This window comes from Gallinula chloropus (genome assembly GCF_964237585.1).
Source record: "Gallinula chloropus genome assembly, chromosome: Z".
NCBI lineage: Eukaryota > Metazoa > Chordata > Aves > Gruiformes > Rallidae > Gallinula > Gallinula chloropus.
Genome location: NC_140089.1, coordinates 75,745,305 through 75,764,827, shown reverse-complemented (window position 1 = coordinate 75,764,827; position 19,523 = coordinate 75,745,305). Strand labels below are relative to the sequence as shown.

The window sequence follows — 19,523 nt, the reverse complement described above, 5'->3', positions numbered from 1 at the left end:
AACAACCCCACCAGCAAGTAGGCTGGGAAGGCACAAGGAGTTGGGAGAGGAGGACACAGCTGGGACAGCTGACTCATGGGATATCCTACATCATATGGTGTCATGCTCAGCATATAGGGGGGCTGTGGAAGGAGGAAGGGGGGGGGGGGGGGCACACATTCAGAGTGACTGTGTTTGTCTTCCCAAGTCACCATTAGGCATGATGGAGCCCTGCTTTCCTGGGGATGGCTGAACACCTGCCTGCCCATGGGAAGTGGGGAATGAATCCCTTGTCTTGCTTTGCTTGAGTGTGTGGCATTTGCTTTACCTGTTCAACTGTATTTATCTCAACCCATGAGTTTTCTTACTTCTACTCTTCTGATTTTCACCCCCATCCCACTGCAGGGTGGAGAGAGCGAGCGGCTGTGTGGGGCTCGGCTGCCAACTGGGGTTAAACCTCGACACTCTGCCTGACTTCACGAAAATATTTTCACAATGTTCTCTCAGTGTTTCCCAATGCAGGCTACTGTGTGTCTATGTGCAATAGACATTGCCAAAGGCTTTTCAGATTGATTTCATTTGAAGAACTTAATGCTTTTGCAACAGCAGAAGTACCAAACAGCTTTTAACTGATTAAATTATTTTCAGGATTTTTATGACAGGCTTCCAGGACTTCATGCTCCAAACATACGCTGTCCAAAATATCCAGCCATTGCAGAAATCCATTTTTCAAATGTTGAAAAAATGTATTTGATGATACATTACGGATTTTATCATTCTTTTTTGTTATAATAAGACATTTTTTTTTTCTATTTGAAAAGCTATGACCTGGAATCTTTTTACTTATTTGAAAGTCTACATAGATTTAACTTGTTTCAGCTTTAATTGTTACAAGAAAGAGAGTGTTTCTGTGTTGAATCTTTGAATCCAGAATTAGTTAACTGATGCTTTTTATGCTTATTCTGGTGTTTGTATTTTCTGAGACTTGAAACTGTCATCCTCAGGATTTCCTTACAGTCAGTACTTGGAGTTAGTCATGTCTTTTGTCCTAGGTTTCTATAAAGCAACGCTAGATGGTTTAATTCCCTGATCTTTTACTTTTGTTACCAAGCATGAAGCCACCTTGGTAAGTGGAGCGAGAGAGTGCAGTTAGCCCTTAACTCATGAGGTTATTCCTTCCAGCCTGAGCTCCTGTTTCAGGAGCAATTAAAACTGAAGTAAGGGTAGAACTTTAACATGAAAAATGTTATTCTTAAAAAGTCATTGTGGAATGGCAAATATCCTTTCCATCTCAGAGAACTAGAAAGTGGGAGCTGGAAGCCTGTGTGCACTTGCATCAGGCAGAAGAGCATTGCCAGCAGGTTGAGGAAGGCCATTATTTCTCTCTATGGTACAGCCCTGGTGAGACACATTTGTAGTGCTGGGTCCTGTTCTGATCTCCTAGTACAAAGAGTGATGTACGTACTGGAGTGAGTCCCATGAACAACTGCAAAGGTGATGAAAGGCTTGGAGTATCTGGCACAGAAGGAAAGACTGAGAGCTAGCATTGCTCATCTTGGAGGATACTGTGATCTGATGCACTTGAAGGGGGACAGGCAGGTGAAGCAGATAAAGCGAAGATCAGTGGTACCCAGTGACAGGACAAGAGGCAGTAGGCACAAAACGAATTCAAGGAAAGTCCGCTTAAACATAAGAAAATTGGGGCGGGGGGGTGGGGGTGGGGGGAGGTGTGGTGGTTTGGTTGGTTTTTTTATTGTGGGAATGGTCATAGATTGAAATAGGTTGCCCAGAGAGGCTGTGGAGTATCCATTCTTGGAAATACTCAAACTGGGTAATGTCCTGAGCTACCTGTAGTGGTTGACCACACTTGGAGCAGATTGGTTGAATTAGGTGATCTCCAGATTTCACTTCGAGCTACAACTGTTCCATAATCTTGTAGAATTCAGTATCAGCAGGTAGCTATCTACCTCTGTGCATATGTGGGCCAAGCCAGGAAAACACTTACTTTCCTGCTATTAACACTTTTATTTGCCTTGAGAACTGTGAGGTAGGACCTTTGAGCTGGAATTTAATGTTTAGTATTTCCAGTGGTAAAGTATCTACCTGAGTTGTTCTGAGTGTAAACAGTAGGAAATTAGAGACATTGAAGGATAATTCTTTAAGAATTAATTAATTTTGAATGATAAAAATTCTCCTTTCTCCCTCACTCCCATTATTAGACCTAGTCTCAATCCTTTTGTTGTGCAGTTGTCCAGAATTTTTGCTTCTATAGAGTTATATGATTGGGGAAAAAATACTAAGATTTAGTTTTAAAAGTCAGCGTTTTGGTCTTTTTAAATCATTCCCCATTTCTACAATAATCAGAAAGTCTGCATAAGTAGTTTTTAGTATTTCTTATAAAATAGGTTTATATGCCAGTGGATTAATAAAATTACTTGCCTGTTCAGAGCTTGTATTTGTTTAGTCTTTAACAAATTATATTCTGGGGACATTTTACGGTTTCAGGAGATTTATAGGGCTGCATTTAAAGTCAGTTTCTTTTGCCTGCTTTAGAGCACGTGCCATGGTGGTTTTAAGTGTGCTGTGGATGTTTGACAAGTTAGAAACTTAGCAATCCCCATCAGTGCTGAGCCACACTGTCTCAGGCTTTGTTTTTGTTGGCTGGTATCCAGTACCATGCTATAAAATACATTTACTTGACAGTAGAAAGTGGAGAACCACATTAACTACGAAGTTTAAAAAGGCTGGCTAAACACATGCAATAAATATTAATGAAAGAAAAGGCCACCCACCTTTGACCTTCAATACATGTTATTACCTATGTGTGTTTTAGAGTTACCATAGCATTTTTAGCATTACCTAACAGTATGTATGTCTCTTACTTAAATCCAACAACTTATTAACAACTCTTTGCTTGTTATTGTAGTTGCTTGTGGCAGGGATCGTGAGCATACAATGCATCATCAGAATCTTACTTTGTGCTTCAAAGTTCCCTGTAAAAAGATTGTTGTCCTTTAGCTGTCTTGTAGTAAGAAAGCCAGGTTTATTGGTATCTGTAAGTAAATGGGAACATATAATGGTTTATGTATATCTGTTTAGAAAGAGGGTTTTTGCCAGAGGAATCTTTTAAAGAATGATCAGTTGATTCATGTAAACTCCCAAGGAGAGAAATAGCTCAGAAGAGCTATTGTAAAATGAAGTCCTGATTCATGGTGACTGAATGGGCTTCAGAATTTTTTCAGTAGTTTTTACCTTATGTGCTTCATAACACGTTTTTATTTCTGGTTTGGTCCAGATCCCATTTTTTTTAAATTATGGAACATGAATTAGGAAGTGTTTCAGAAGTCACTAAAGCTGATACATAACGAACTGTCGTTTTCCTGATTAGATGGCTCTAATATCCCAAGTTATAGGGCTATATTACACCTTTAATTATATTTTCACTTTGCTGTGTTTATCTTGGTAGGACATTATTGGTTCCTGTTTTGTGAATTTCATGTACTGTGATACATAAAAGAACCCCAAGAACCATATATAGATATTTTAGTGACTGATGGGTGATAGTAGTAGAATACTGAATGATTAATTCACTTTAAGAAGAGTCTATTCCCGGGTTTTGAGGAGGGAGAAGTAATAAGTTTGGGGGAAGAAAATGACTAGAAGATCAAGCATTGTTCAGTGAAATTCTAACAGGGTGATACACCCAGCTAGCTCTGGATGTATCTGTTACATAGGTAACACAAACACTGCTAAGCCCTGTCTTCAGCCTTGGATGGTATCCCTCTAAAGGGTTCCTGTCTTTCAAAACTTGATACTTTTTCCCTGCAGTTTGTCAGACGCACGTGCAGATTTTATGTTTGCGTTAGGATGTGTTGTCCTTCATGGCAGACTCTGCCCACTTCTTTGGCTCTCTCCAGCCAGAAGCTTGAGTCTTACAGGGTTTCTGTGATGTCCTGCTGAATCGGAATGAATACAGTAATCACATGGAGATTCAAAGTCACACAGAGAGCCATGTTGTGTGTATAAATGAACAATACTCTTAATGTCTGAAAAGTAGTTTCTCTGCTGACCAGAAGGGTGACAGAGCTGTGAGACATTGACTTCAAATACCAAGTTCTTCTGGGTGTTGTGAGGAAGAAAGACCCGAGAGTGAAAATTAGTTACTCTTCCATTTCTGCAGTCAGCAAGTGAAAGGTCAGCACTGTGTGAGAAGAAGGGAAAAACAGATAAAGAACAGGGTGGAAGAATTAAAAATGCAGAAGTCATGAAGGCCTGTATTGCTATATCTGAAGCGCTTCATTGTTCTCCTTCAAATCCCCCTTTAACTTTCCATTTCCATTATGCCCATGAAGACCCTGGAGCATTTAGCCTGTGGAAACCACTACTCATCACACTGCCACAAATTTGTACTTCCTTTTCTCCCTGGATCCATGTGCTGTCACTCGTTCTAGTTTATGTTCTGCTCTGGAGAAGAACTTTTATTCATTCATATATTCACATATTCATTCATGTTCGTAAGCTTTTTCCTACTGAGTGTAACTTTGATCTACTATTTGACAATATGAATATTAATTCTGAGATCTAGATGAATTACCAACTAACTCCATATGCTTCTCTATTTCAGAGTGTTGTGCGTTGCCTTTGGCATCCCAAGCTGAACCAGATCATGGTTGGTACTGGAAATGGTTTAGCCAAAGTGTACTATGATCCAGTCAGAAGCCAGAGGTATGTAGTTACGGTTAATGATTAAGAACTTCTTTTTTTCCCTCTCAAATTTAGCCTGATTCTGTGGTTCTGTAACTCTAGTAAGAAATGAGAAAAACTGCTTTCGTAGGGGTTTTTTTTTTTCAGAATTTTGCTTATTTAGTAACAGTAGAAGTAAAAAAAAACAAACCCAAAGCTCCTTCATGTTTAAAAAGAGGCGCGTTTTCCTCTGGACTTCCCATAGTGTCATATGCTGGCTGTTGTACCTGAATTTACAAACACTTTCATTTTTTAATTGCGTGAAATTTGCAGTAAAAATAGGCAGCCTTTTGTCTAATCTCTTGGAAGTTACTGAAAAGGATATTGATTTTATTTAGAAATTTTTTTAATGTCTGCTTTTTTTTCCGAAACAAAAATGTTGTTTAGCAGCATTAACTCAATGTCTGTAAAGTATTGTGGGGAGACCTAATTGAAGAAGGGGTGAACCAAAGAAACACATTCCCATCTTTCTGCTGGTTTTCCCCCTCACCCCCCAACGTACCCCCTGTGTGATTAGATGTCTGTACAACTAATGGAAAGGTGGTAGTGATTCATTAGAAGGTGACTTGTCAGCCTGGAATGAAAAGTGAAGGATTTAACTATTCTATCAGTACTTCTTTTGCAAGTGATTTGCTTTTACCATCTGGATTGGCTGGAGGACTGGGGCATGCTTCCTTCCTGTCAGCAGGAGGGAAACATACACTTCATCTGTGCTGAGTGGTGTATGAATAAGATGTTCTTCCCATATATGCTCTCATCTTTGTTTCACTGGCATCCAAAAACTTACTGTTTTACAGTTCACAGTTTCTGCATACTTACTGTGACCTGGACACTTAGATGTGAAGATAAACTCTAGTTAACAAGATTATCAGAAATCAGTGTTACTTTTCTCGTCTTTGTCAATTTAGAAAACACGAGAGTTGGTCATCATTGCTTGGACCTCTCTCCAGAGGGCAGCCTGAGCCTCCTAGGCACAGGTCACAGGAGCCCTCATCCGGTTTTGCTCTGGGTTTGTTTCCTAGTACTTACCATGAGGAGGAAAATGCCCCTTTGCTGCAGCCAGTCTTATGCAGTCTTCCTGCTGCACTGTTACAGACGGCTCTGGTTAGATAACTGCTACCTCTGCTGCTTAGGAACCTGAGAACAAGGAGCAGATTGTTGCCCATGTTTGGAGAGTGCTTTCTGTGTGTGCACTACAAGTGCTGTGGATAAATGAAGTGTGAAATGAATCTTCCACCCTTATTTCCGTATGTCACATAAACGGCTCTGTAGCAGAAACACTAATCTCTCCACCCTCCTTCACATGTGCATGGACAGGCAGAGATACACATGTTCATGAATATTTAAAGTGCTGTATAATTCTGTTGAGACTATATCTTGAATAAGAAATGGTTTCTCTTTGGTATAAACAGACAAGCTTGAACGGCTATGTGTTTCCTCCTAGGGGAGCAAAATTATGCGTGGTCAAAACAAAACGAAAAGAGAGACAAGCAGAGACTTTGACACAGGATTACATTATAACACGTAAGAAATATTGTAGTAGCATCCTTAGCTCTTTCTCAGGCTTGAAGTTATTTGCGTATCATTTAACTTTGTGATTTCCCCTCTGATACGTTTCAGTCTTCCATTAAGCATTGGGCATTGGTGTGGTGCTGATGCTTCTTGTGAAGTTTTTGTAGCCTTGCACAACCAGAAAGGTATATATATTCCCTGTGCCCTGTAAAGTGGTTAATAATGGTTCTAGATTCTGAACCTGAAAGCCTAAAAGGACAGCTGCATTAATAGCAAGTAGAAAAATACAACAAAAAAAACCTAACCTCCAAAATTTTTGAGCTTGCTTTCTTTTTTTCTTTTTTTTTTTTTTTTTTTAAGTTTTGCTTAACTAAATTGAGAGTGAGTGTAAATGGGTTTAGGAAGTGGTTTACCACTTGGGAACATTAATAGTACCAGTGACAAAATCAGACATTGGAGATAGGTCCTGAATAAATTCCAAGTGACTTCTCAAATTTTAGAACTTACTCAGAGTTATTTGGGACTTAAAATAGATTAGATATCTCCATAGCCTTATGGTTATACTTGTAGAAGACTTTGTGCTCATATTAAGGTTCATTGATGCAAGAGAAATAGTTACCAATGTTACTATAAAATGTTTAGCAGGTTTCCAAAGGGCAGATTTTACAAGGATACACAGAAATCACCGGAGAGATTTTTGGCCCTCTGCATTAGCATTACCCTATATAGTGTTTCCTCATGTGAAATGAGAGCAGTCACACAATTGTGCTGTCCTGCTTCTCTTTTTCCTCTTCCAGTTCCATGTGTTCGGATTCAGCTTTGTTTTTCCAGTAGTCTTGGTCTTAGAAGTAGCTAAAAACCATTTCTGTAGAACAAAGTGTTTGGCAGCATAATAAACAAACAAACAAACAAAAAGTTTAAACTGGGAAGGTCTGAGTAGTTATTAACCAGGATGGACCATCAAGGCACTTTGGCTCTGGGTTCCCATGTCAGGTACTTTCCAGCCAGAACTGCCTCCTGCTTACCTCACTGCTGCAGATGTCCAACTCCAGTTTTTGGGTAGCAGTGAGTAAAAACAGCTGACTAGGATCAGGGATGTTTATCACCTTTGGATGTTCTTCATGATCCATCCTTACTACAGCTTTGACTATATCAGCACATGGTCTATTATCTAAATACTTTGTGTGTACTGTGCTTACTGTTCATACTTGTAAAGAGCTTTTGTGGTTTAAAAAACCCGTCAATTTCTGCTTAAAATCTATTGGAACTTTTGTACTCAAATGGTGTTTATAAATGCCATTCAAAGATTTGGGTCCCAATTATGCTGTTTTAGAGTTTTATCACAGAGTTATAGCTGTTTAACTGTTTCTTACATGTGATTTTTGAAACTAAATAAGGTTACTTCCATATAAAACAATGCAGAAAAATGTTGTGAGGAGTGGCTTTGTGAATTGTGTATTTTTTTACATATTTAGATAATATTTTAGGGGTTAGTTGTCTGTCTCTTAAACTTACACATAGAACTGGAAGCAACAGAAGATCTCAGAAGTCTTTTTGCAAAGTGAACTAACCCTTTTTTCCTCCTCATTATCTTTTGTTTTCCCCCTCCTTATTTTTCTTTCTTTGGACTTCTAGCTGCTTTTAATCTCAGGGTTGCCTGTAATGGGTATTTAAAATTCAGGAATGTTGTTTTGAGGGATTAGGTGTTACTTTTAAAACACGGGAATATGCAGTTTGGGTTTCCCTTAGACAACCTTGACTCCACAAATGGCAAAAGCTTGGATCTGTGCATTAGTCACCTCAGATGCTCTATGCAAACTACACAACCTCAGAGCTTGCCAGCAGTTTGTCCCTGGCGTTTCATCCTTCATGAAATCTACATTTCATGAAGACCTAAACATTTATTCCTGAAGATCTACTGTTGTGTCACCTGGCTGTGACTTCACTCAGCCTAATATACTGAGCAGTCTTGCAGACATAAGCTGAAAAGTCAAACTGATCCGTCCCTGGATGCTGCAGTCAGGTTTTTATTCAGTATACAGATGGTGCTCCTGCATTTAAGGATTGCTTGGTTGCTTTTTCTCTTTCTTGGGTTGTGTTGACACCAACCGTTTCCCACATTTTGGGTGACAGCAGCAGGCGGCACACCTGAATGTGAGAGCTAAACATCATCACAAGAAAACCATGTTCCTTAATTTGGTGTTTCTCTGTTGCTGACAAATGCGTCTTTTGTCTGAGTGGACCAAATCCATTACTGTGATTGAACAGACTGTGGCAGGTTTATGAGGAGATAGAAGTTTTAAATCCTGATAATTTAGCCAGAGTTTCTCAGTTACAGGTATTCATCCAACCTTGGTTGATCTCATAATTTAAAAAAAGAACATGATTGTGACTTCATGTGCAGAAACTTCACATTTTGGATTGGTGAGGGGAATCTTTCCCTCTCTCTTTCAGATCAAATAATGTATCTAGGGTTTTATCGTACTCTTAGAGTTATTAGAAAGCTGTAGAAACAAAGTTCAGAATAGAGCAACTGATTGGTCAAAATGCTAATGTGTAGGACTGAATGACAGATAATAAATTAAATATACATAAACTGTGCAAACAGTATTTCAGATGAAAGGCTCCTGCCTCAAGGCACCTTGGAAATCGTCTGCTTTCATCTTTGAAAAATCTGCCAGGAAGAAACCCTCTTAAATACACCTCAGTAAAGCACTGCTTGGATACAGAAAAACTGGGGGGCTGCTTCTGCCACCTTCTCTGTTGCAAAGAAGAATCATAGACTTTGTAATTAAAACCTTAAAAAGAAAGTGGTACTTGCAACGTTTCTTTTTTTTCATACTGTGACACTTCAGCCCATGCACTTCCGATGTTCCGTGAACCCCGGCAGCGAAGCACCAGGAAACAGCTGGAGAAGGATAGGCTGGACCCCATGAAGTCTCACAAACCTGAACCTCCAGTAGCAGGACCAGGTAACCTAAGCATAAATGTTGCAGACTGTTGTATGCCAAAGGGACCATCATGCTTAAGTGCTACACTTGGACTTGCACTCAGACTTTTTTGGGTAGCATTTCTGCTATACATATATGGGCAGTGTCCAGCACAGGAGCACCTCTGCTATAAAGACAGACTGAGAGAGTTGGGCTTGTTCAGCCTGGAGAAGAGAAGGCTCAAGGAAGACCTCAGAGCAGTTTCCAGTATCTCAGAGAGCTACAGAAAAGCTGGAGTGGGACTGTTTACAAGGGCATGGAGTGGTAGGACAAGGGGGAATGGTTTTAAGCTGAAAGGGGAGATTTGGATAGATAAGAGGAAGGAATTCTTCCATGTGAGGGTGGTGAGGCCCTGGCACAGGCTGCCCAGAGAAGCTGTGGCTGCCCATCCCTGGCAGAGTTCAAGGCCAGGCTGGATGGGGCTTTGGGCAACCTGGTCTAGTGAAGGGAGTTCTCTAAGCTTCTTGAGAGTAGCCCTGCTGAGAAGGACTTGGGGGTTGTGGTGGATGAGAAGCTTGACATGAGCCAGCAGTGTGCTCTTGCAGCTCGTAGGGCCAATGGTATCCTGGGCTCCATCAGGAGAGGAGTGGCCAGCAGGGACAGGGAGGTGATTGTCCTCCTCTACTGTGCCCTCGTGAGGCCCCCTATGGAGTACTGTGTCCAGATCTGGGGCCCCCAATACAAGAAGGATGTGGAACTGTTGGAGAGGGTTCAGAGGAGGCCACAAGGATGATTAGAGGGCTGGCGCACCTGCCCTACAAAGAGAGGCTGAGGGAGCTGGGCTTGTTCAGCCTGGAGAAGAGAAGGCTGCGGGGGGACCTCATTGCAGCCTTCCAGTACCTGAAGGGAGCTTATAAGCAGGAGGGGATTCAACTTTTTAAAAGAGCAGATAATGGCAGGACAAGGGGGAATGGACTAAGGCTAAAGGAGGGAAGGTTTAGATTAGATATTAGGGGGAAGTTTTTTACCGAAAGAGTGGTGAGGTGCTGGAACAGGCTGCCCAGAGAAGTAGTGGATTCCCCGTCCCTGGAGGTGTTCAAGGCCAGGTTGGATGGGGCCCTGGGCAGCCTTACGTAGATCCAGGCCTGGAGGTTGGTGTCCCTGCCTGTGGCAGGGGGATTGGAGCTCTGTGATCCTTGGGGTCCCTTCCAACGCAGATCATTCTATGATTCTATGAAGGGTGTCTCTGTCCATGGAAGGGGGTGGGACTAGATGGTTTTTGAGGTCCCTTCTAAACTGAACTGTTCTGTGAGCTGATGATTCTAAGTTGGTCTTTGAATGGAGTGCTTGCCTGGAACAAATTAATAATCACAATTTCTTGCTTAAAGTTAAATAACCAGTAAAATGCTTAAGTGAATGCATGTTTAAATTAGATTCTTCCTATACCATTAAGTAACTTCTTTGTATCCCATCATCATTAAAGGCCTAGTAGAACACATCTCTATGTTAGGGTTTTTTATTTTTCCCCCTCTAAAATCCTCTTTTCTTTTTCTTTTTGCTACAGGTCGTGGGGGGCGTGTTGGAACTCACGGAGGGACCTTGTCATCATACATAGTGAAGAATATCGCTCTGGATAAGACAGATGACAGCAACCCTCGAGAGGCTATTTTACGTCACGCAAAGGAAGCGGAGGAGAATCCGTACTGGGTCGCTCCGGCATATGCTAAGTAAGGAAACAATTAAAAATACAAGTAATACTTCTGGAGGCTAGTGAGAGCTTGCTAAAAAGAGGTACATTTTTGATAGTATACTTTGCCCTTTCTGGATTGCTGCCATGAATATGTAAACCAAGAATATGCCGTACCCTTTTCTGATGATCAGAGTTTCCAGGAGGTTAAATGGTTAAAATTTGACATTTCCATTTTAAAAATGTACCTGTTGGTGCTAGAGAATTATTTTAAAGCTTTTAAAGTTGATTAGAATTTAGAATCTCCTCCAGTATCTGAAATTGCAGTATAGCTTTTCAGTAAGCTACTGTTGCATAGACAGGCTGGGATGATAAATTTTCCAGTATGCCCTCTAGTTCTGCCTGAGTCTGAGGTTAAACCTTCAAAATACTTAACCTGGTGTTATGACAGCATATTTTAAATGATTTCTTGAATGTCATAAACTTTTATTGGCATTTTTCCTATGTAATGACCTGAGTACCTGCTTGAATTAACTTGGAGTTAAAGGTATAGCAACATTCAAAATTGCACCAATAAAACTCCTACCAAATTTTTATCATAAAGAAACACTTACTCAGCTGTTGTGTAAATTAAAGAGCCTCATCAAGATTATGTTAGTAAAATCTTGATAATCCCAGAGATGGTAAATTACTCAGTTTAAATTGTATATGCAATGTGGTATCTTTGTGTGTCTGTTACAATGAAAGTCATTCAGTAAGCTTCTAGAATGCTTCCTACCAAAGTTAGGTTTTTTCCCTAAAAATAAATAGTATTCAAACTATTAAATAAATACATTCGCAACAGTACTAAAAAAGACCAAAAAACTAGGTGCCTTTTGTACAAATTAACAGAAGCCACCACTTCAAAAATTACTAAAATTCTCACATTTTGTTAGTATCTTTGATGTTTTTGTTACACAAAAGTACGATTTTCAAAACACATAAGGAAAAGGTTCTGAAGAGATGATGTAATCTGCACACAACAGTCTGCCAATAAGAAACTATTTTTTTTTTTTTATTTGCAGCCCAGGGTATAAAATCCTGGGCTGTACTGTCATTAGTACTTTACTGACTGTACTTTCTTTACTAGTTTTTAGCTCTTTCGTGAAACAATCACCACCTCTTTCCAGAAACTCAAAGCATATTAAGAATCTTAGCTATTCCTAGTGGCAGCACTTATTTTATAACTTGACCCAGATCTCCACAAAGATGACTAACTAGCTGCTCCAAAGCAGCTTGACATTGTCAGTGACCCAGCCTGGCTCTGACTGGGTAATTGGTACGTACGGTTTATTGGCAGTTAATAAGTATGGCGTTAGGTGTTGTGCATCGAATCAATGCATTATGCAGTATCAGCCTTGGTACAAAACAAGGAATACTCAGAAGCTTGATTCTGTAAAAGTAGTTGTGATTAATGTGCTAAATAATGTTTTTAGTTGTGTGAAAATTCTTGTTTGGAGGAGATGCACTTCGAATGTATAGTCACCTGTTTTTATTTGAGATACATAACTATCCCTTCTCAAAAGTAAATACAATCCCACATTCCATCAGGTAGATTGATACCTCAGTGTATTTTTGGCTCAGTAACTTCATTGATTGTGTATTAAGTTTCATCCCTGACACCTGCAATGTAGTAGACATGAAAGTTTTAAAACATAGCTGTATTACAGAAGGCTTACTGTGTCAGGTGGGCAGATCTCATTACAGTCTCTTGTTAAATATGTAGCTGCAGGGGAAGAAGAGAGCTGGCTGAGAAGTGGGGAGGATGCAAGCCCAGACTGCTATTAACTTACACACCAGACGGTGATATGTATGTGGGGGAATTGGAGTGCAGCCAACAGCATGCTGCCTTGATGGTTTTGTCAGCTGATAAATCTCATGTCAGTGAAACTGCCATTATCCTAGCTGTAAAAGCTTGACTTTAAGAGGTACTCTAGGCAAAGAGAATTATTATTATCAATGTTATCATTAATATTGTTACTGCCACTGAAATGCAAAACCTTTCTTTGTGTTTTATTCTTAATTTTGAGAAATGTATGTATCTACTAACAGCTGCAGACCAATGGCAATCATAGTTTTCATTAGCTACTTGCCTGCACACACCAATGATACAGAAAGCTGTGTTAATTACATCCTATATCTGATTTTATGGAGCATATATGTTTACCCCATACAGAAAACATCTTACAAATGTTCTTATGAATGCATATTTAATAAAACATGCAAATTACAGGCAATTGATGTTGTCATATAATACTGGACTGTGAGAATGTCCCTAGTGGCCCTGTTAAAATCAGGGAAACCGGCTGCTTTAGCTGTAGGGTAAGATATACAATAGTTAGGAAAGGTGATATTCTGGTATATACTTAAAATTACATTCTGTCTTGGAACCTTAAAAAAAAATGCATCCAGTAAGTTTCTTTTTAAGTTTGTGTTGTCCAATAGGTGGTTATTCACTTCTTTCATTCCCCTTCTTAAGAAAATGTCAAGGAAACGATAGCTTCTTATTTTTCTTCAGTGGTGCTTATTAAATGATTTTCAACTGAGAAGACTAAGAAATGCCCTTTTTCTGTTTGATGACTGGGTTAGAGTTCATCTCGTCCTGATTTATACTGATTAGGTCATTCTAAATCAGATAATTGATATCATGCTTTTTTAATTGTATTCTCACTTCAATAATTCATGTTAAGAAATACCTGCAACGTGACTTTTCGTGTTAGTTTATACATTGTATGTAAAAATATTTCCTTTTTGTTGGAGTGAAAGGTGCCTAATTTATTCTTGAAGCCAAATAGTCATTTGCATTATTTATCACTTGAAAATTTTTTCGAGCTTGTTGTCATTAGCCTGACCTTTCTGTTTCTCCTAACATTTGAGCCAGAAATGGAGGGGGAGTACAGAAGAATGAGTGAAAAAAACAGATGCCTCTGAAAAGGATACTGGGGATGATAAGAAGTACACGCAGAATCAGGAGATGACATACCACAGAAGCCCAGTGTGAATAAAGTGTCAAAATAGATGTGATCAACACAGCAGAAAAGTCATAATGGATGAGGATAAAGAAAAGATCTTGAGATTTTTCAGGAAAAAGGTTGTTAGAGACCTTGGCAAGAGCTATTCCAGTGGAGTGAAGGGAAAGGAAGGACAGATTGAAGATTTCAAGTAAAGAACTACAGGAAAGGAACTTGAGGCATCAGTTGTAAATGTTTGAAAATTACATTCTTTGTGAGCTGTTTGTTTTAACACAGCTGTACAGAGATGCTGTAAGGGCTTCAGATGTCCCTCTGAACGATCAGCAGGAATTGCTAAGCTTTGTAGCTGAGGACATAATCAGGCCCAGGTGTAGCTGTCTTCTGTACCATAGGGAAGGTGAGGATGAAGTTTCCCTCCCCACCAAGAGGGAGTTCTTACCTCTCAGTTCAGTGATGTCACTGCTATTTTGCTGTCTTATTATTGCTGCTTGTCACCAGCAAAAGGGAATGAGCTGAAGCCACACTCTGTAGCTGTGCTGTGTTCACATGGCTTTTTCTCAGTGGCAGTGCTAGTCGTGAAGCATCAGTCATTCAGTTTCTCTGGTTTGTAACAGTGATTTTGTTGGCACATGTTGGTATATTTAAGCAAAATCTTTTTGTGGAAATTGGTAATTTTGAGAGGGAAGCCCCTGGCATTCAAAGAAGAGTCAGGCTGGTGGAGTAAGGAACAAAAAGGGGCCTGATACTAAAACCCTTCACTTTTCATTCTGGAAGTAGCATTACGACTATTCTGATTTCCAGGAATGCTTGAAAGTCTTCTTTCTCCTTTGTTTCACTGCAATATAAACACAAATTTAAAAAGTTACTGTGACATGAGCCTCACACTGTGATATGCAATTGACATCTCCAGCTGGTTTAGCTATAGCTGTCTATGAACCTCAGGTGTTAATGAGCTACTTTTATTGGATTGCTGAAAGGTAACTAGGAAAAACAACCCATAGCCAGAGGGTTTATGATGACTAAAGCAGTCTCCATGGCTCCTGGAATATTTTTTTTTAGGGATGTGAAGATCTGAGTATGTTGAAAACAAGTGAAATAAAGAGAAACACAGAGTGTGAAAAAATCATGTAATTTGATTTTCCTATTTTTATTAACAGCCTGTTAGTGTAACCCACAACAGGAGTGCATTTGTCAGTGTGTGAGATGCTGGTTTCAGCTGTGAAAACACAGGATCATAGAATAATTTAGATAGGAAGGGACCTCAGGAGGTCACCTTGTCCAGTTACCTGCTAAACTGTGCTCACTGACATCAGGTTGCACGTGTCCAATTAATTAATTAGATTGAGGTTGTTCAGGGACTTGCGTAGCCAAGTTTGTATATCTTCAAGAATGGAGATTCCACAACCCATCTCTGGGCATCCTTTCCAGCAGACTAGTTGGCAGGCATAGTAGGCCCTTGCTAAATCCGTGCTGACTGTTCCCTATCACCTTCTTGTTCTTCATATGCCTGGAAATACCTTCCATGGTGATTTGTTCCATACCCTTTCCTGGTACAAGGGGTTAAGTAGACTATACTCTAGTTTCCCCAAATCCTCCTTTTGCTCTTCATAAAGATGATGATGTTAGCTTTTCTGGTCACTGACAGTCTCCCCCTGTTACCCAGTGATATCTTAAAGATGATACAGTATCTTTGCAATGACATGGGCCGGCTCCCCTCTGTTGATAACATCTCACTCTCTCCTGAAGACTCGGTTACTACTGTTAGCGTCTTCAGAGACATGAGGACAGACCTTCTCAGGGAAGACAAAGCCAAAAATAGCGCTGTCTTGACTTTTTCCATATCCTGCATTAGTGTGCCCCATTGAGCACATCTTCCTTCTTGAGCACATTCATTCTTTTGGCTGTCAGTGTAGCTGCAGAAGCTTTTGGTGTGTTGCCTTTTACATTTCTTTTCAGGTTCAACTTCAGATGAATTTTAGCTTTCCTAACTCTCTTCCTCCATGTTCATGTAATTAATACCTTTGCTCCCCTTGGCTAAGGCTGTCCGTGCTTCCTCTCCCTGTGTTCTTCCTTCTTGGGATTTGGGGTTTATCTCAGCCTACTATAGATCCCTGTGCCTCCATAGTAAGCTTCTGCATACGGGATGAAATGTCTTTTGAGGAGGTTGTCCTTAAAGATGAACCAGCTCTTCTGGACCCCTTCGCCCTCCATGGCAATGTCCCATCAGATCTGCCAAGCAGAACCCTAACAAACTGAAATCATCCCCAGAAACCAAGGATAAATTGAGAAAATATATGGGGAAAAAGAACAGCTTTCCAATTGTATTTAGCCCTCAGAAATAAAAATATTTTGAAGTAATAGACCTGTTTTGATAATTTTTGTATAAATATTAATAAGGCAGCAAACCTGTACTACATTAGCAATCTCTAGTGCAGTTACTGAGCAGAACAATTCATGTTTAAATTAAGCCATCAATGCTGATGGTGCTATAACAAAAACAGTGTTTTCTGTGCTCATGTCTTTAAAATGGTCCGACATATGAATCACCCTGGGTGCCCCAGTTACTGCTGTGTAGCTTGTGGAGGTGGAACAGTTTACATTTCAGCTGAGCTGAGGCTATAGCCATTTCATGCTAATTTTAAAAAACAAGATAGCAAGCAGACTTGATTTCCTCTGGATGTTTTTGCTTTAGCTGGTTAGTGCTAGATTGTGCTACAGTATTTTCTAATTTCTTTTTATTTTTCTCACCCCACCCCCAGCTTTACTGGGCGTAGTAGCATACTTACATTAGCTGAAGTCTGTAACTTTTCTCTGTGCAAATCCTGTCCTGGAAAATACACAGGTTCTGCAGCTTGTTTCCAGATGAAATCATCCTTCTTAGTTGGAAATTTCCAACCGAAATTCTGACAGTTAACAGGTTTTGTGGTCAGAAATGGTAGGTTTGTGCTTGATTAGTTGCGCTTTACTAACAATCATCTCAATACTGACTTGATGTGATCACACATGGCATTCAGATACCTTTTGTACATTGTAATGAAAGGAAGGTACATTGCTAAAACTTGATACATAAATATCCATCAACATGTTCTGGAAAAAGACAATATCCCATACATTCTGCCACTTTAGCAGCTGACAAAATCATGTATTTCAGCAATAAAGCCTTCCTCCCTGGTATCTGTTTTGGATTGAATGATGATGTCGGGTTTTTTAATCTTCCTTTAATGATCAGTTAAGTAGTGCTTATATAAATATTTTCTAATGAAATTATAAATCAGGGTGGTTGTTTTCTAAGTCTCTGTTCTGCTTTCCACACATTGTTCAGTGACTCTTCTAATAGTGTAGGTCCTCATCTGCATACAAGGTCTCCACAGCCTGCACTTTGGGACCATGTGCCAGTAGAGTCCTGCAGTGGGACCATCTCTGGAATTTCTTAGTATAATACTCCTCACTTCCATAGCAAGTTTGGAAGATGGAGGAGAAGGCAGGCCTGCAGAAGGATACCAGGGAGGTTGTCTTTCATCAGTTTTGTTGACTTTAAATCTATTTTGTGCCACATATTTTAACAAGTGGAATCCTACTCTTTAATAGTTTAAAGCTTGCTGCTACTTTTCGAAGTCAGTGGCAGCATTGAATTATGCCTATTGTATTAAGTAAGGCAGACACGATTTGTTAAGGTTTATGCATTTTACAGAGTCTGCCAAATAACAGTTGTTATAATAATAGTGTTTCACATCCTTAGACTGCTGTAAAAACATTAGTTAATACATTAACAAGATGATGCCTTGGCAGTATTTTATGCTTTTTTGTGCCTGTTGTAATGAGGAGTCGAACACAGCCAGCATCAGGAATCCAGTAGTTTCAGCTCTGCAGTGATTGTGCTGAGACTTAAGGCTGGAAAAGGGGACCATGCAGTGATTAAAGTGTAAAACAGGAGAACTGGATGTCCAAACAGTTTATTGAAATGCTACGTGATACTGTGTTCGTTTAAAAAGTAATCAATAATTATTTTTACAAAGTTTAAGTGTTATTTAAAATACAAGTAAACAGTGGGGGAATAGATACCATCAAGCTTGACTGTAGGATACACTGTGTTCTCATATGAAGATCATTAGGGTTTTTTTATGTTACGGTAGTGCTGGATAAAGTCTCCAGAGGAGGGGCTGTTTTTTTCATGCATAGGCTAAGCCAGAAGCTTGGCTTGGCTGTTCTGTTTTCACTTACTGGCTGCTGTCATACTACAGTGTATTGAAATGGAGGATTCTTTTCTTAAAATCATGGAATGAGACGACCCACAGTTCCATTTTTTTAGCATTGTATTAAATTGATTTGTTCCTCTCTTCTGTCTTAATTTTATTCATGGAACACACTGCTAATGATTGTGAGCTGATGAGAAAATAATACTTGCAAAGGATGTGTGCTTGTTCTGCTTGTTCTTGGTCTGAGAGCTGCAAGCTTCTTCAGTTCCTAGAAGGTTGAAAATGAAAAATGGGCACATCTAGGATGCTCTTTTTTTAAGTATAGAAGGGATGTAATTTGTGTCTAATGCATGTCTAATATAGTTTCTGATGAACAGTTGTAGTCTGACCATTATTGTAATCTCTTTAATGTTTTCTAGAACGCAGCCGAAAACAGTTTTTGCAGAAGTGGAACCAGAAGATGATGAAACAGACAAGCCAGAGTGGAAAAAACGTAAAATTTGAAAAATGTGGTTTAGAGAATAAATTTTGAGCATTTGAAAGAAAGTGCAGCATTTTTTTCTTTATTTTGGGTAGTGGGCCAGAATTTTAAAATGAAAATTCAGTTCATAAAGGTTGCTGCAGTGTGAAAAGGTATTGTTGTATTACACTGGATTGCAATCCTACATCTGAATTTTGTAAGAAGGAACTAATTATTTTGTGTAAATAACTTGTCTCTGTGTCAGTTATTTAGCTTCGTGATTTAAGTGAAAAATATTTCTTTATAGATAAGACTTTGGTGAATTCAGTATATTATCAATGTTTATTTCATTACTGCCAACTTTACAAATGCTGTATCAGAATCACAGAATCACAAGGTTGGAAAAGACCTTTAAGACCATCAAGTCCAACCATTCCCATCCTATGCTAAACCATTTTCCGTAAGTACCACATCTACCCATTTTTTTAACACATCCAGGGAAGGTGACTCAGCCCCTCCCTGGGCAGCCTGTTCCAGCCCCTGACAACTCTTTCAGTAAAAAATTTTTTTCTAATGTCCAATCTAAACCTGCTCTGGCACAGCTTCATGCCATTTCACCTTGTCCCATCTCCTGTCACCTGGCTGAAGAGACCATCGCCCACCTCTCTACAACCTCCCTTCAGGTGGTTGTAGGTGGTGATAAGGTCTCCCCTCAGCCTCCTCTTCTCCAGGCTAAACATCCCCAGCTCCCTCAGCCGTTCCTCATAGGATTTGCCCTCCAGCCCCTTCCCCAGCCTGGTTGCCCTTCTCTGGACTTGCTCAACGACCTCAATGTCCTTATTATGGTGAAGAGCCCAGAACTGCACACAATACTCTAGGTGCAGCCTCACTTAATGCTGAGTACAGGGGTACAATTACTTCCCTGGACTGCTGGCCACGGTGTTTAATGCATTTAAGTATATAAATAAAATAATACAGTTTCTCGGACTCCTCTTCAGTCTGAAA

General features: G+C 39.8%; 1 protein-coding gene across 2 annotated transcripts in view; it reads left to right on the top strand.

The window, feature by feature from the left end:
* Positions 1-18,604, top strand: part of WDR70 (WD repeat domain 70) — a 154,455-nt gene extending 135,851 nt beyond the window's left edge. Inside the window, exons 14-18 of one of the 2 annotated variants that reach the window (XM_084278656.1) lie at positions 4,604-4,704; positions 6,167-6,246; positions 9,090-9,206; positions 10,729-10,891; positions 18,478-18,604. In XM_084278656.1, coding sequence (XP_084134782.1) covers positions 4,604-4,704; positions 6,167-6,246; positions 9,090-9,206; positions 10,729-10,891; positions 18,478-18,562 — 546 coding nt within the window. In that variant the 3' untranslated portion in view covers positions 18,563-18,604. Of the gene's footprint in view, positions 1-4,603; positions 4,705-6,166; positions 6,247-6,342; positions 6,420-9,089; positions 9,207-10,728; positions 10,892-18,477 lie in introns of those variants that run through there. The other variant, XM_084278657.1, reaches the window with a different exon arrangement.
* Positions 18,605-19,523: the final 919 nt, after the last annotated feature.